At 39.7% G+C, this 15,731-nt stretch overlaps 1 protein-coding gene across 1 annotated transcript in view; it reads right to left on the bottom strand.

Moving 5' to 3' along the window:
* f11r.1 (F11 receptor, tandem duplicate 1) overlaps positions 1-15,731 on the bottom strand; it is a 46,311-nt gene that overhangs the window by 12,369 nt on the left and 18,211 nt on the right. The window contains exons 2-5 of the mRNA XM_021618972.2: positions 15,198-15,260; positions 14,901-15,017; positions 14,556-14,696; positions 10,458-10,660 (exon numbers count right to left, since the gene is read on the bottom strand). Of these exons, the coding sequence (XP_021474647.1) occupies positions 10,458-10,660; positions 14,556-14,696; positions 14,901-15,017; positions 15,198-15,260 (524 nt within the window). The remainder of the gene's footprint in view (positions 1-10,457; positions 10,661-14,555; positions 14,697-14,900; positions 15,018-15,197; positions 15,261-15,731) is intronic.

Here is a 15,731-nt window from a genome sequence, read left to right as displayed (position 1 = left end):
ATGGAGTAAAACAAACATAGTCAATAATACAGTATAAAAATAAGTCTATATACAATGTGAGCAAATTAGGTGAGATGAGGGAGGTAAAGGCAAAAAAAAAAGGCCATGGTGGCAAAGTAAATACAATATAGCAAGTAAAATACTGGAATGGTATATTTACAGTGGAAGAATGTGCAAAGTAGAGATAGATTTAATGGGGTGCAAAGGAGCAAAATAAATAAGTAAAATAAATACAGTAGGGAAAGAGGTAGTTTGGGCTAAATTATAGATGGGCTATGTACAGGTGCAATCTATGCGCTGCTCTGACAGCTGGTGCATAAAGCTAATGAGGGAGATGTGTTTCCAGTTTCAGAGATTTTTGTAGTTCGTTCCAGTCATTGGCAGCAGAGAACTGGAAGGAGAGGTAGCCAAAGAAATAATTGGTTTTGAGGGTGACCGGAGAGATATACCTGCTGGAGCAAGTGCTACAGGTGGGTGATGCTATGGTGACCAGCGAGCTGAGATAAGGGGGGACTTTACCTAGCAGGGTCCTGTAGATGACCTGGAGCCAGTGGGTTTGGCGACGAGTATGAAGCGAGGGCAAGCCAACGAGAGCGAACAGGTCGCAATGGTGGGTAGTATATGGGGCTTTGGTGACAAAACGGATGGCACTGTGATAGACTGCATCCAATTTGTTGAGTAAGGTATTGGAGGCTATTTTGTAAATTACATTGCCAAAGTCGAGGATTGGTAGGATGGTCAGTTTTACAAGGCTATGTTTAGAGTGATGAGTGAAGGATGCTTTGTTTCGAAATAGGAAGCCAATTCTAGATTAAACTTTGGATTGGAGATGGTTGATGTGGGTCTGGAAGGAGAGTAACCAGACACCTAGGTATTTGTAGTTGTCCACGTATTCTAAGTCAGAGCCATCCAGAGTAGTGATGTTGGACAGGCGGGCAGGTGCAGGCAGCGATCGGTTGAAGAGCATGCATTTAGTTTTACTTGTATTTAAGAGCAATTGGAGGCCACAGAAGGAGAGTTGTATGGCATTGAAGCTTGCCTGGAGGGTTGTTAAGTGTCCAAAGAAGGGCCAGAAGTATACAGAATGGTGTCGTCCACGTAGAGGTGGATCAGAGATTCACCAGCAGCAAGAGCGACATCATTGACGTATACAGAGGAGAGTCGGTCCAAGAATTGAACCCTGTGGCACTCCCAGAGACTGCCAGAGGTCCGGACAACAGACCCTCCTCCGGATTTGACACACTGAACTCTATCAGAGAAGTAGTTGGTGAACCAGGCAAGGCAATCATTTGAGAAACCAAGGCTGTCGAGTCTGCCGATGAGGATGTGGTGATTGACAGAGTCGAAAGCCTTGGCCAGATCAATGAATACGGCTGCACAGTAATGTTTATCATCGATGGCGGTTAAGATATCGTTTAGGACCTTGAGCGTGGCTGAGGTGCACCCATGACCAGCTCTGAAACCAGATTGCATAGCAGAGAGTATGGTGAGATTCAAAATGGTCGGTAATCTGTTTGTTGACTTGGCTTTCAAAGACATTAGAAAGGCAGGGTAGGATAGATATAGGTCTGTAGCAGTTTGGGTCAAGAGTATCTCCTCCCTTTGAAGAGGGGGATGACCGCAGCTGCTTTCCAATCTTTGGGAATCTCAGACGACACGAAAGAGGTTGAACAGGCTAGTAATAGGGGTGGCAACAATTTCAGCAGATAATTTTAGAAAGAAAGGGTCCAGATTGTCTAGCCCGGCTGATTTGTAGGGGTCCAGATTTTGCAGCTCTTTCAGAACATCGTCTGACTGGATTTGGGAGAAGTAGAAATGGGGAAGGCTTGGGCGAGTTGCTGTGGGGGGTGCAGTGCTTTTGACCGGGGTAGGGGTAGCCAGGTGGAAAGCATGGCCCAGCCGTAGAAAAATGCTTATTGAAATTCTCAATTATAGTGGATTTATCAGTGGTGACAGTGTTTCCTATCTTCAGTGCAGTGGGCAGCTGGGAGGAGGTGTTCTTATTCTCCATGGACTTTAGTGTCCCAGAACTTTGAGTTAGTGTTGCAGGAAGCCAATTTCTGCTTGAAAAAAACTGAAGACAAAGGAATTTAAAGGAATTCTCCGGTTGGAACTTTGATGTTATGTTAAAAACATCCTAACGATTGATATCATACATCGTTTGACATGTTTCTAAAGGACTGTAACGGAACTTTTTGAGTTTGTCTGCACGAAATGCTCGCGCCTCATGAAGATGGATTATTATTGGTGGCTATTTGGACATAAATGATGGAACAAATCAGTCATTTATTGTTGAAACTGGGATTCCTGGGAGTGCATTCGGATGAAGATCAAAGGTAAGTGAATATTTATGGTGTTGTTTCTAACTTTGTTGATTTCAAAATGGTAGATATTCCTCTGGCTGTTTTGGGCTCTGAGCACCGTACTCAAATTATGCTTTTTCCGTAAAGTTTTGAAATCTGACACAGCAGTTGCATTAAGGAGAAGTTTCTTTAATTCTGTGAATAACAGTTGTGTCTTTTATCAATGTTTATTATGAGTATGTTTTACTGCCAATTGTGTAAAAATGGGCCTACATAAAGCCAACCAATAAAACACTGCAGAAAATATCCTGATTAAAAATATTTATTTGATCACATTGGCTGCACATGTCCTGCCTGCAACAAATATGAAACATTGTATCAACTATTAACTTGGGTCTGGCTCAAAGCTTGTGCTAGCAAACTTGCAACATTTTATAAAATATTCTGGGCCCTCTGAGTATCATGTGCTAGTGAGCTTGGAACAGACAGCTTTAGGCCAGTTGCTCGACTTAACCAGCACCTCAAGTTTACTGCTTGAACTCCTTTTCTAGAATATTAGCTTGAATGTATTGTGGAGCTCCCAAAATGATTACAGGAACCTATTATTTCAGTCCAAGTAAAGAACTGATAAGTAATCAGGCAGGCATATTTTATGACATTTCCATTAGACCAGAGAATGAAAATTTGTGGTTACAGTAGTTATTGAAAGGGAGAAAGCTAGAAAGATTTTAAATACATTGAGGAACTATTGTAATTCTCAATTATGTAAAAACAGAGACCTTGTTTGCTTACTGTTTGAGGTGAAGGAAAACATTACTTTGAGAAGCTCCACAGCTGGAGGCTGGACTGAGGGCTGTTGTAAGGCAGGTCCTCACCAGACACCACCGGCAACAGAGTCACCTATGGGCACGTTTATCGTCGAAGGAATGAGCGTTACACCGAGGCCTGTACTCTGGAGCGGGATCGACTTGGTGGAGGGTCCGTCATGATTTGGGGCAGTGGCTCACAGCATCATTGGACTGAGCCTGTCATTGCAGGCAATCTCAACACTGAGTTACAGGGAAGACATCCTCCTCCCTCATGTGGTACCCTTCCTGCAGGCTCATCCTGACATGACCCTCCAGCATGACAATGCCACCAGCCATACTGCTCGTTCTGTGCGTGATTTCCTACAAGACAGGAATGTCAGTGTTCTGCCATGGCCAGCGAAGAGCCTGGATCTGAATCCCATTGAGCAGGTCTGGGACCTGTTGGATCAGAATGTGAGGGCTAAGGCCATTTCCCCCCCCAGAAATGTCTGGGAACTTGCACGTGCCTTGGTGGAAGAGTGGGGTAACAGCTCACAGCAAGAACTGGCAAATCTGGTGCAGTCCATGAGATACTGACTTACTTACTTTTGATTTTGACCCCCCCCCCCCCCTTTGTTCAGGGACACATTATTCCATTTCTGTTAGTCACATGTCTTGTGGAACTTGATCAGTTTGTTTCTGTTGTCTTATATGCATACATAAACACAGTTGACAGTGAGGACGTTTCTTTTTTTTGCTGAGTTTAGTAAAACCCAAGATCATTCTGACTTCCTTTTATATAGAAAGGGCTCAAGAGGAATGATGTTCAGAAAAAGATAACAGCCAAGAGGGGGGTACTCCACTGACAAAATTGCAGAGAACCAAAGCCAACTAAATTAATTCTAAGAATTAGGATGTAGAAACTGCCAAAAACAAATCTAGTAGTAAAGCCTAGACATTATGAGTGATCTGGTTTCCAACAAAACAATGGTGGCTAATGAATTCAACTCATATTTTACTTATGTTGCTAATATGTTGGTTAGCAACTTACCCACCACTTGTTTGGGAATTAACAACTCAAGAGCTACTACGCCAATCTGGGGTCCAACCCAACTCTTTCTCCTTTAAAAAGTGTTTATGTAGGCAAGGTAGCTAAAATGCTAGTGGAGCTTAACTGCTCCAAAGCCACTGGCTTGGATGCTATACCAGCAAAGTTGTTGAGATGCAGCAGATCAAATTGCCCCATGTATTACTCACATAATTAACCTCTTGATCTAGGTACATTCCCAAACAAAAAATGGCCAGTCATTAATTTGCACAAGGACCAACCGTGGGCACTACAGGCCAGTCTCCATCCTCACTGTCAAGACCAAAATCGTAGCGTGTGGTCCATGAGCAGCTCTACTTGTAAATAATCTCATTAATGAATTCCAGTCAAGGTTCATAAAATCATACTCTACCGACTCATACTTAAAAATGTCCACATAAGGAAGGAGATTGATAATGGTGCAGCTTAACCTCAAGGCTTTTGATACAGTTAATCATAACATCCTACTTGCCAAGTTAAAGGCAGGTTGGGAAGTACCACTCTTGAATGGGTTGTATGTCCTACTTGCAAGGGAGGGAACATGTGGTTGAAGTAAATGGTTTGCCCTCCAAGGCTAAACCCATAAGCGGTGGATGGCCATATGGGAGCATGCTAAGGCTTTGGTTATTCCTAACTAGAGGTAGACCGATTAACCTTTCTAGGGCAGGCATTCCGTTAGCGGAACCCCCTTAACATTCCGCTGAAAAGGCAGCGCGCGAAATTCAAAAATATTTTTTTAGAAATATGTAACTTTCACACATTAACAAGTCCAATACAGCAAATGAAAGAAACTTCTTGTTAATCTACCCATTGTGTCCGATTTCAAAAATGCTTTACGGCTAAAGCACAATATGTTAGGTCATAACCAGGTCGAAAAAAACTGCAATTTTTACAGTCAAAGATAGGAGTCACAAAAAGCAGAAATGTAGATAAAATTAATCACTAACCTTTGATGATCTTCATCAGATGACACTCATAGGACATCATGTATGTTTTGTTCAATAATGTGCATATTTATATCCAAAAATATCCATTTACATTGGTGCCTTACATGCAGTAATGTTTTGACTCCAAAACATCCGGTGATTTTTCAGAAATACTCATAATAAACATTGATAGAAAGATAGTGTTATTCAGAATTAAAGATAAACTTCTCCTTAACTTGTTGAGTGTAGGGTGCAGTATTTAGATTTTTTTGGATGAAAAACATACCCATTTGAAATTGCCTGTTTCTCAGGCCCAGAAACTAGAATACGCGTATAATTATCAGATTAGGATAGAAAACATTCTAAAGTCTCCAACTGTCAAAATATTGTCTGAGTATAACAGAACTGATATTGCAGGTGAAAACCTGAGGAAAATCAAACCAGGAAGTGGCTTCAATTTTGAAAGCTCTGCCTTCGCTCCATTTAAAGGGATATCAACCAGATTACTTTTCCTATAACTTCCTCAAGGTGTCAGTCTTTAGACATAGTTTCAGGCTTTTATTTTGAAAAATGAGTGCGAAAGATAACATTGCGCCAGTGGATAGCTGGGTGTCCGCATGAGTTTTGCTTGCGCAACCGGAGTGGGGCAGCCACCGTCTCTCCCTCTCCTATTGAAAAAGTGATTATCCCGGTTGATATATTATCAATTATTCATTTTAATAACAACCTGAGGAGTGATAAAAAAACTTGACATGTTTCTGTGGACATTACGGATACTATTTGGAATTTGTCTGCAATGTCGTGACAGCTCGAGCCTGTGGATTTCTGAATATAACGCGCCAAATAAATTGAGGTATTTTGGATATAAAAATAATCTTTATGGAACAAAAGGAACATTTGTGTAACTGGGAGTCTCGTGAGTGCAAAGATCTGAAGATCAAAGGTAAGTGATTCATTTGATTGCTTTTCTGATTCGTGACCAAGCTACTTTGATGCTAGGTGTTCATAATGCTTTGTCTAGTGATCGATAAACTCAAATGCTTGGATTGTTTCGCTGTAAAGCATATTTTCAAAATCTGACACGACAGGTGGATTAACAAACTAAGCTGTGTTTTGCTATATTGCACTTGTGATTTCATGAAAATTAAAACTGTTTAGTAATTTTATTTGAATTTGGCGCGCTGCAATTCAGCGGGTGTTGATGAAAATGATCCCGCTAACGGGATGGGGTGCGTCAAAAGCAATCGTTGCACAACTGTACCTAACCATAAACATCAATGCATTTTTTAAAATCAAGACAGACGTATATATTTTTTTACCTGCATATTTAGCTAAAATAAATCCAGGTTAGCAGGCAATATTAACCAGGTGAAATTGTCACTTCTCTTGCATTCATTGCACGCAGAGTCAGGGTATATGCAACAGTTTGCCTAATTTGCCTGAATTTTACATAATTATGACAACATTGAAGGTTGTGCAATGTAACAGGAATATTTAGACTGATGGATGCCACCCGTTAGATAAAATACGGAATGGTTCCGTATTTCACTGAAAGAATAAACGCCTGGTTTTCGAGATGATAGTTTCCGGATTCGACCATTTTAAATGACCTAAGACTCATATTTCTGTGTTTTATTATGTTATAATTAAGTCTGATTTGATAGAGCAGTCTGACTGAGCGATGGTAAGCACCAGCAGGCTCGTAAGAATTCATTCAAACAGCACTTTCGTGAGTTTTGCCAGCAGCTCGTCGCTGTGCTTCAAGCATTGAGCCGTTTATGATTGCAAGCCTATCAACTCCCGAGATTAGGCTGGTGTAACCGATGTGAAATGGCTAGCTAGTTAGCGGGGTGTGCGCTAATAGCGTGGCAAACATCACTCGCTCTGAGACTTGGAGTGGTTGTTCCCCTTGCTCTGCAAGGGCTGCGGCTTTTGTGGCGCGATGGGTAACGCTGCTTCGAGGGTGGCTGTTGTCGATGTGTTCCTGGTTCGACCCCAGGTAGGGGCGAGGAGAGGGACGGTAGCTATACTGTTACACTGGCAATACTAAAGTGCCTATAAGAACATCCAATAGGCAAAGGTATATCAACAAATCGTATAGAGAGAAATTGTCCTATCATTCCTATAACTGCAACTTCTTACCTGGGAATACTGAAGACTCATGTTAAAAGGAACCACCAGCTTTCATATGTTCTCATGTTCTGAGCAAGGAACTTAAGCGATAGCTTTTTTACATGGCACATATTGTACTTTTACTTTCTTCAACACGTTTTTGCATTATTTAAACCAAATTGAACAGGTTTCATATTATTTGAGGCTAAATTGATTGTATTGATATTAAGTTAAAATAAGTGTTCATTCAGTATTGTTGTAATTGTCATTATCACAAATACATAAAAAAAAACATTTTTTAAAAAGTCTGATTAATCGGTATCGGCTTTGAAAAATCATAATCGGTCGACCTCTAGCAGTAACAGTCAAAAGTTGACAGCTACTAATTCCAGGGTTTTCCTTTAAATTTTATTATTTTCTACATTGTAGAATAGTGAAGATGTAAAAACTATGAAATAACATGGAATCATGTGGTAACCAAAAGAAGTGCTAAATTAAAATCTTATATTTGAATAATGTCAAAGTAACCACCCTTTGCCTTGATGACAACTTTGCACACGCTTGACATTCTCACAACCAGCTTCATGAGGTAGTCACCTGGAATGCATTTCAATTAACAGGTATGCCTTGTTAAGTTAATTTCTTTCCTTCTTAATGTGTTTGAGCCAATCAATTGTGGTGTGAAAAAGGCAGAGGTGGTATATAGAAGATCATTTTTTACCAAATATGGCTAAGTTCATATTACGGCAAGAACAGCTCAAATAAGCAAAGAGAAATGACAGTCCAGCATTACTTTAAGACATGGTCAGTCAATCCGGAAAATTTCAAGTGCAGTCGCTAAAACCAAGCGCTGATGAAGAAACTGGCTCATGAGGACCACCACAGGAAAGGAAGACCACAAGTTACCTCTGCTGCAGAGGACAAGTTCATTAGAGTTACCAGCCTCAGAAATTGCAGCCCAAATAAATGCAGAGTTTAAGAAACAGAAATTGCTCACAGGAGAGACTGAATTAGGCCTTCAAATTGCTGCAAAGACATTACTACTAAAAGGACACCAATAAGAAGACATGCTTGGGCCAAGAAACATAAGCAAAATACATTAGACCAGTGGAAATCTGTCCTTTGGTCTTGTGAGTCCAAATTAGATTTTTTCTTCCAACCGTCATGTCTTTGTGAGACGCAGAGTAGCTGAATGGATGATCTTCGCATATGTGGTTCCCACCGTGAAGCATGGAATAGGTGGTGTGATGTGGGGGTGCTTTGCTGGTGACACTGATTTATTTAGAATTCAAGGCACACTTAGCCAGCTTGGTTACCACAGCAATACACCATCCCATCTTGTTTGCGCTTAGTGGAACTATCATTCGTTTTTTTTCAACAGGGCAACAACCCAACACACCTCCAGGCTGTAAGGGCTATTTGACCAAGGATAGTGATGGAGTGCTGCATCAGATGACCTGGCCTCCACAATCAGCCAACCTCAACCCAATTGAGATAGTTTGGGATGAGTTGAACTGCAGAGTTTAGGAAAAGCAGCCAACAAGTCCTCAAAATGTGGGAACTCCTTTAAGACTGTTGGAAAAACATTCCTCATGAAGCTGGTTGAGAGAATGTCAAGAGTGTGCAAAGCATGGCTACTTAGAAAAATAGAATATTTAGATTTGTTTAATACTTTTTTGGTTACTATATCATTCCATGTGTTATTCCATAGTTTGCATCGTCACTATTCTACAATGTAGAAAATAGTAAAAAATTAAGAAAAACCTTCCAATGAGTAGGTATCCAAACTTTTGACTTGTACTGTAAATAATGAAGGATGTAGGACTGACCCCAATTAGTCAACCATTTGGTCAATAGGCTATTGGTCGACCAAGATATACTTTTTTTTATTCAAGCAGTAGCACACATTTTTTTTTGAAATGGCACACAGGACACCTGTCTGAGTCACACCCATGTCAGTGAACTAATCCATTGTAGTGTGCCATCCACGTGGCCTCCACAAGGGTCTGCACGTCTCAATGTGACTCGTGCCAATTTGTGCACTTTCGTAACTTCATTGTGTGAATTGTTTGCCTTGATTGTTATTGTATATCAATTCCCCATTACATATAAAAATCACCAGTAGTACATTTACCGTTAATGCCTATAATTTGTAATCTACAATGTGCTTGGTTATGCGAATATCTGTTAATGCATTCAATATTATTCCTGTCTTTTGCAGTTCTCATTGTCAGAGTGGAGAAGTTGTTTGCACAGAGCACAACATATACTACACAAGAGAAAAGTTTTGGTTAATTTCATTCCATTTACGACTTGTCAATTTAGTCATCGTCTTTTGTTTGGAGCGCTACTGTCAATGTTGCGTAAGGACGTGCACGCATAGAAGTAGGTCTATAGGCTACCTGGCCTGCGGGCAAATGCAGGTAAATGAAACGTACCCTGATAGTATTTCTGATTGGCTTAATGAACCACCACTAATGACCTGTGGAGCTTCTCACACAAAGTATGATATTACATCCAATGAGAATGGATGCTATTGTCAATGTATTTATATTTTTTTTAATCCTTTCCAGCTCTCTCCCTTTCGATAACCACTCAGAATGAAGGGGGAAAAAAGTAATGAGTGGAGATTATGGTTCATTGCTTAGGTGGCTACATGTGCCCATTTTAATAGAACATCAATGCGACAACTGTTAGCCAGTTGGCTTGGGTGCTTGACTGTTAAAACAGAACGCTCGGATCAACCCTTATAGAGATGGGTGTGGCTAAAGCTTAAGAGGGTGTGAACGATGCTGAATGGTGTATACAAAGGAGAGCTCTCCAGTAGGTACCAAAACATTCAAAAGGTCATGTTGTCAAAAGTGACTTTACAAGTTGATCAACTTTCAAACCAGAATTACTTTCCCACTGTTCCTCAAATGCAGGCTATGATATACCATTTTGTAGCCCTGTGTGTGTGCTTTTATCCAATGTAAAAAACACAATTTCAAACACCATTCCATTTTTTGCTACATTAGATCGAATCAAGGCGGTCGGTCACATACGCCAAACACTATCATGAAAGAGGGCCACAATGGATATAAGTAGACTGCTTATCCTCGATAATTCTTAATCAAGTGCATAATTGTGTACGTGTATGCAAAACGTTTTGTTCCAATGTGCTCCAATGAATATGACCCAGGTTAATGTTGTATAGGCCTAGCAATGAGAGTTGGGGTGAAAAGGACGCAGGAACACTGACCAGGTTGCCATTGACAGTGTTGATCTTGTAGGTGTAGTTCCTGAAGGCAGCGAACTTGCTGGGGTCCTCAGGGAGAGGGTTATTGTCTTTGTACCACTTGTAGGTAGGGGGAGGTGACCCCTGGGCATCATGGCAGGAAAGCAGCACGCTACGCGCCGTTGTCACAGAGGTTGGGACCCTACACATAGGCATGGATGGAGGCACTGCAGGAAAACGTAATATGTTACACTGACATCTTATTGTCGCGGTATCCTGAATCAATTCACACACGATCATAAAATTGTCACATTACAAGGGAGTTTCTATCCTGTCTATAACATTTACAGGCAATATCATTGCTCAAACTCAGATGAACTCCGACGAAGATAATCCCTCAAAGCAGTGTCTAGCTCTTATGTAATAATAAATCGGGTAGTTTGGGTCCTGGATGCTGATTGGCTGAAACAGCTGTAGGTACATCAGATAATATACCATGGGTATGACGCATAAAACACTTGTTTACTGTTGTATTCATGTTGGTAATCAGTTGTAAAAGTAGTAGCAATAAGGCACCTCTGGGGGTTTTTGGTATATGGCCATAACACATTTAAGGGCTGTTTTCGCTTAGTTAACAAATGATACAAGTCAAATCTCAAATTGTTTAGGGGGTAGATCAGCTTTAATATTGCAGCTTCCATCAATGTAATTGTCTGCATCATTTCGAATCCCCTGACATTTTTTAAAAATATATTTTAAAAAATTGGGGTGGAAATGTAACACGGGATTCTTTATTTTTCCTATATTGAAGAATGTACAACTTATTGGCTCAAACGCATTAAGGAAAGAAATTCTGTAATTAACTTTAAGGCACACCTATTAATTAAAATGCATTCCTTATGAAGTTGGTTGACAGAATGCCAAGTGTGTGCAAAGCTGTCAAGGCAAAGGGTGGCTACTTTAAACAAATGAAAATATATTTGAAGTTCAACACTTTGATTCCATGTGTTATTTCATAGTTTGTCTTTATTATTCTACAATGTAGAAAATATAAAAAGAACCCTGGAATGAGGTGGTGTCCAAACTTTTGACTGGTACTATATAATGTTTTGTAAATATTTTCTCCTAACCCTACCACCCCTCCTTGGAGTTAACTAATAGAACACTGAGGCTTCCCCTTCCAGTTTATGCATACGATATACATTTCGCAACAGTGATCTTTAGTTTGTATTTAATCCAATCCTTCAGACCAAAAACAAGCTAAAATATATATATATATTTTAGTTTGTATTTAATCCAATCCTTCAGACCAAAAACAAGCTAATATATATATATATATATATATATATATATATATATATATAAGACAGTATCAAAATATCTAATGATTGTCTCACAGTAAAATCTGCAGAGCTGGCACGTTCGTACACATAAAAAATTCTAAGTTCTAAATCCGGCGTCATCAGTTCATAAAACTTGAACTATTTTGCAATCTATGTGGCACAGCTGGCAATGTGTGTCTAAATTAAACTGGTAGACTTTATTAATCACAATTTTCTTTAGCCAATTTTGGTCTTTATTAATGCAGGGCCGACTGACAAGTTCCTTACTCTTCTCCCCTCTTCCATTTTTGCAGTAATGTTGCGATTAGTTGGTTGTAAATTTGAGTAGAGCAGATATTTCCATATTTTTGTTAGCTGCATGTGACTTAACAATGTAAGAGGACTGGTGGAGTTAACAAAATATTTATTTTATTCCAAAACTAAATGTTTGTTTTATCCATTAGTATATTGGAGTTTAACCATAATATTTGTTCCGTCTTTTCTGGTGGATTAAACTGAAATAGCAACCAACTTTCTAGAGCATGTCTTTTTTTTTTAAATTGCGATATTTGAGAATACATTTTTAAATAACCAAAAGTGAGAGGTTGTAATCTGAATAAAGGGGAAAAAGGCCATTCTTGAACTTTGGCGAGACATTCTTAATCTGCTAAAAAACAACTTCAGATACAAAAGTTATACATATGACTCATGCCTTTAGTGAGGTCGAATGCTTCAATAATATTTGAGCTTCGAATTCATATTATATAAATAGGCCCGTCCAATTGTCTGGCTCGCCGTTTCCAAATAATATTTTTTCATAATTAAAAAAAAACAAGTTGCTAGATATAGGCAAGGCCATACGTAAATAGTTAAACTGGGATATGACTGAAGAGTTACTCAGGGTGATTTTTCATACAAAATGGACAGGTATTTTCCATTCTATGGTAGCAAGTTCTTATATATTTTTATGCTAATTTCTATTAAAATATATTGTACTGAGATCATATCCTGAAAGAAATTAAGACTGTCCACATCAGTCAGACCATTTTATTAGTAAACTACGCGGTAATGTCAAATTTTTTGTGATCTAATATGTAATAGTACACTTATAATTTTGTTGTAATCCAGAGAGGTTTGAAAAGTATCTAGATCCTCTATGAGGCTGTGGAGGGATCCAAATTGTGGATATAAAAGAAAACATGAATCTGCATACAATGACAACTTTGTTTTTAACCCCTGGATTTCTAGACCCTTGAGATTGTTGGATATGATTTTAATAGCTCACATTTCAAAATGGTCTTAATAAATAGATACAGTGCATTAATAGAGTATTTAGACCCCTTGACTTTTCCCATGTTATCCTAAAATATATTTTTTTAATGAAAATCCTCAAACACACACAAAACCCCATAGTGACAAATAGAAAACCGGTTTAGACATCTTTGCAAGAACCCAATGGACTGACAGAGCTCCATAATTCCTCTGTGGAGGAGAGACTCTCCCAGAACGACAACTCTCTGCAACACTCCACCAATCAGGCCTTTATGGTAGAGTAGGCAGACGGAAGCCACTTCAGTAAAAAAGGCACGACAGCCAGCTTGGAGTTAGCCAAAAAGGCCCAGAAAGACTCTCAGACCATGATAAACAAGATTCTCTGGTCTAATGAAACCAAGATTGAACTATTTGGACTGGAGGAAACCTGGCACCATCCCTACAGTAAAACATGGTGGTGGCAGCATCATCCTGTGGGGATGCTTTTCAGAGGCAGGGACTGGGAGACTAGTCAGGATCGAGGGAAAGATGAACTGAGAAAAGTACAGAGAGATCCTTGATGAAAACCTGCTCCAAAGCACTCAGTACCTCAGACTGGGGTGAATGTTCCAACAGGATAACAACCCTAAGCTAACAGCATAGGAGTGGCTTCAGGACAAGCCTCTGAATGTCCTTGAGTGGCCCAGCCAGAGGCCAGACTTGAGCCCGATCGAACATCTCTGGAGAGACCTGAAAATAGCTATGCAGTGACACTTCCCAGCCAACCTGACAGCGGTGGAGAGAATCTGCAGAGCAGAAATTGGAAAAACTTACCAAATACAGGTGGGCCAAGCTTGTAGCGTCACACCCAAGGCTGTAATCACTGCCAACAAAGGTGCTTCAAAGTACAGGGACTGAATACTTAATTTGATTTCAGTTGAAATGTTTTTATAACTTTGCAAAAAATTCTTACAACCTCTTTGCTTTGTCATTTTGGGTTATTGTGTGTAGATTGAGACATTTTTCATCCATTTTAGAATAAGTAATGTAACAAAATGTGGAAAAAGTCAAAGGGTCTGAATACTTTCCAAATGCACTGTACATAATTTCAGACCATTGTATAAGAGATTATCCAAACATTTTTATATAAACTCCAGTTGTACTTTATCAAAAGTATTTTAAAAGTCAGCTATGAATACCAGGCCTGGTTTCCCAGATTTTTCAGTGTTCTATTGTTTATAGTACTTGTCTTATTTTATCTCCCGCTTATCTTCCATGTAAAAAAACCTGTATAATCAACATTAATAATATCGAACAATATCTTTTTAATTCTATGCGCTATGCGTTTTGCTAGCATTTCAGGATCACAACACTGAAGTGTAAGGGGCCTCAATTTTTTTTATGGACTGCATCTTTATATGTAAAACTTGGGTCCCGTTTCAGTAATAATGAAAATCAGGCCTTCTTGTTGAGTATCTGAGTCTACAATTTGTTATAGGAGTGGTTTAAAAAAAAACATGCTAATAACAGTCCTCTAGATTATACTTACCTAAAACGGTGAGCTTCACTTTGACCTCCCCAAAATTCTGACTACCAGACACCGCGCAGTAATACTCCCCATTATCTTTCCGTGTCACCTTACTGAACCTCAGCATCCCATCAAACTTAGTGACACGGTCGGCATACGGTGCTGAGAGAGGGAGGAAACATTATACTGGAGGAATGGCCAGTCACTCATTTGTAGGGATAACAAAAGTGTTCTGGTTTGAATACAAGAATAACGGTTAGACCAATGTGGATGAATATACAAGCTAATAATCACAAGTCCTACAAATACAAGAGGCCATACGTAATGCATTTCTTTGGAATCAGTCTGAAAAGTTGATGTACTTACTGGTAGGTTTCCCATCAAAAATGACATGGGTTGTAGAACCCTTCATGTCCTTAAACTTCCACTCAACTCTGGCATTTGCACCAAAGTCAGCAGAGTGAGTGCAGTAAAGATCAGCACCTGTAGAGAACAGTCTAATCAGTTTAAACCACAAAGCTGTGGGACAAATACAATAAAACGTTTTCAATATATTCTGTATTCCTTCCTTGTAATAGACAATGTGACAGTTGAAAGCTTTTGTTTATTTCAGAAAAGCTCAACATGCCAATTGATAGCCAATTTCTATTCTCCAGGACTTACCTTCATTCTCTTTAGCCCTCACATCTGCATTGCTGGTTGTGACTGTGAAGGCGCAGTCTATACCTGGGGAGAGAGCAGTAGAGAGATCAGAGACATTAAAGATGTGAAATTACTTAAGGGATGCATTGCAGCTTCGGAAATCAAACACCAAGTGCTCAAGTCCTAACACCATCTACAATTAACATAAACACCTGCAGAGATGACTGTTTTGGTTTCCGCTGAACTCTAAAGCCTTTACATTTTTATCAGAGAGTCATATCAATGACCTGCTCCGCTCTCTTTAAAGCCCTAAGAGCATGCCTGGTGATCTGCCAACCAATGGCCTGAAGCCTACAGGGTGTGGACTAGGTCTTCACGGGTCTGGGGTAGGAAATACTATAGATGACCCTCGGATCCGGGTCAGATCCCATTCTGTGTCCTTGGGTCTATGTAACTACAGCTGATAGGCTATACAGAGCCATGGTTGGGTCTAGGACATGAATTCATTGACTTAAGGCCTATCCAACATAGACCTAATTGTTAACCATAGGAGCA

This window comes from Oncorhynchus mykiss, chromosome 10, assembly GCF_013265735.2.
Source record: "Oncorhynchus mykiss isolate Arlee chromosome 10, USDA_OmykA_1.1, whole genome shotgun sequence".
Classification (NCBI taxonomy): domain Eukaryota; kingdom Metazoa; phylum Chordata; class Actinopteri; order Salmoniformes; family Salmonidae; genus Oncorhynchus; species Oncorhynchus mykiss.
The sequence above is the reverse complement of the archived record's forward strand: the minus strand, read 5'-3'. Positions and strand labels throughout refer to the sequence as shown.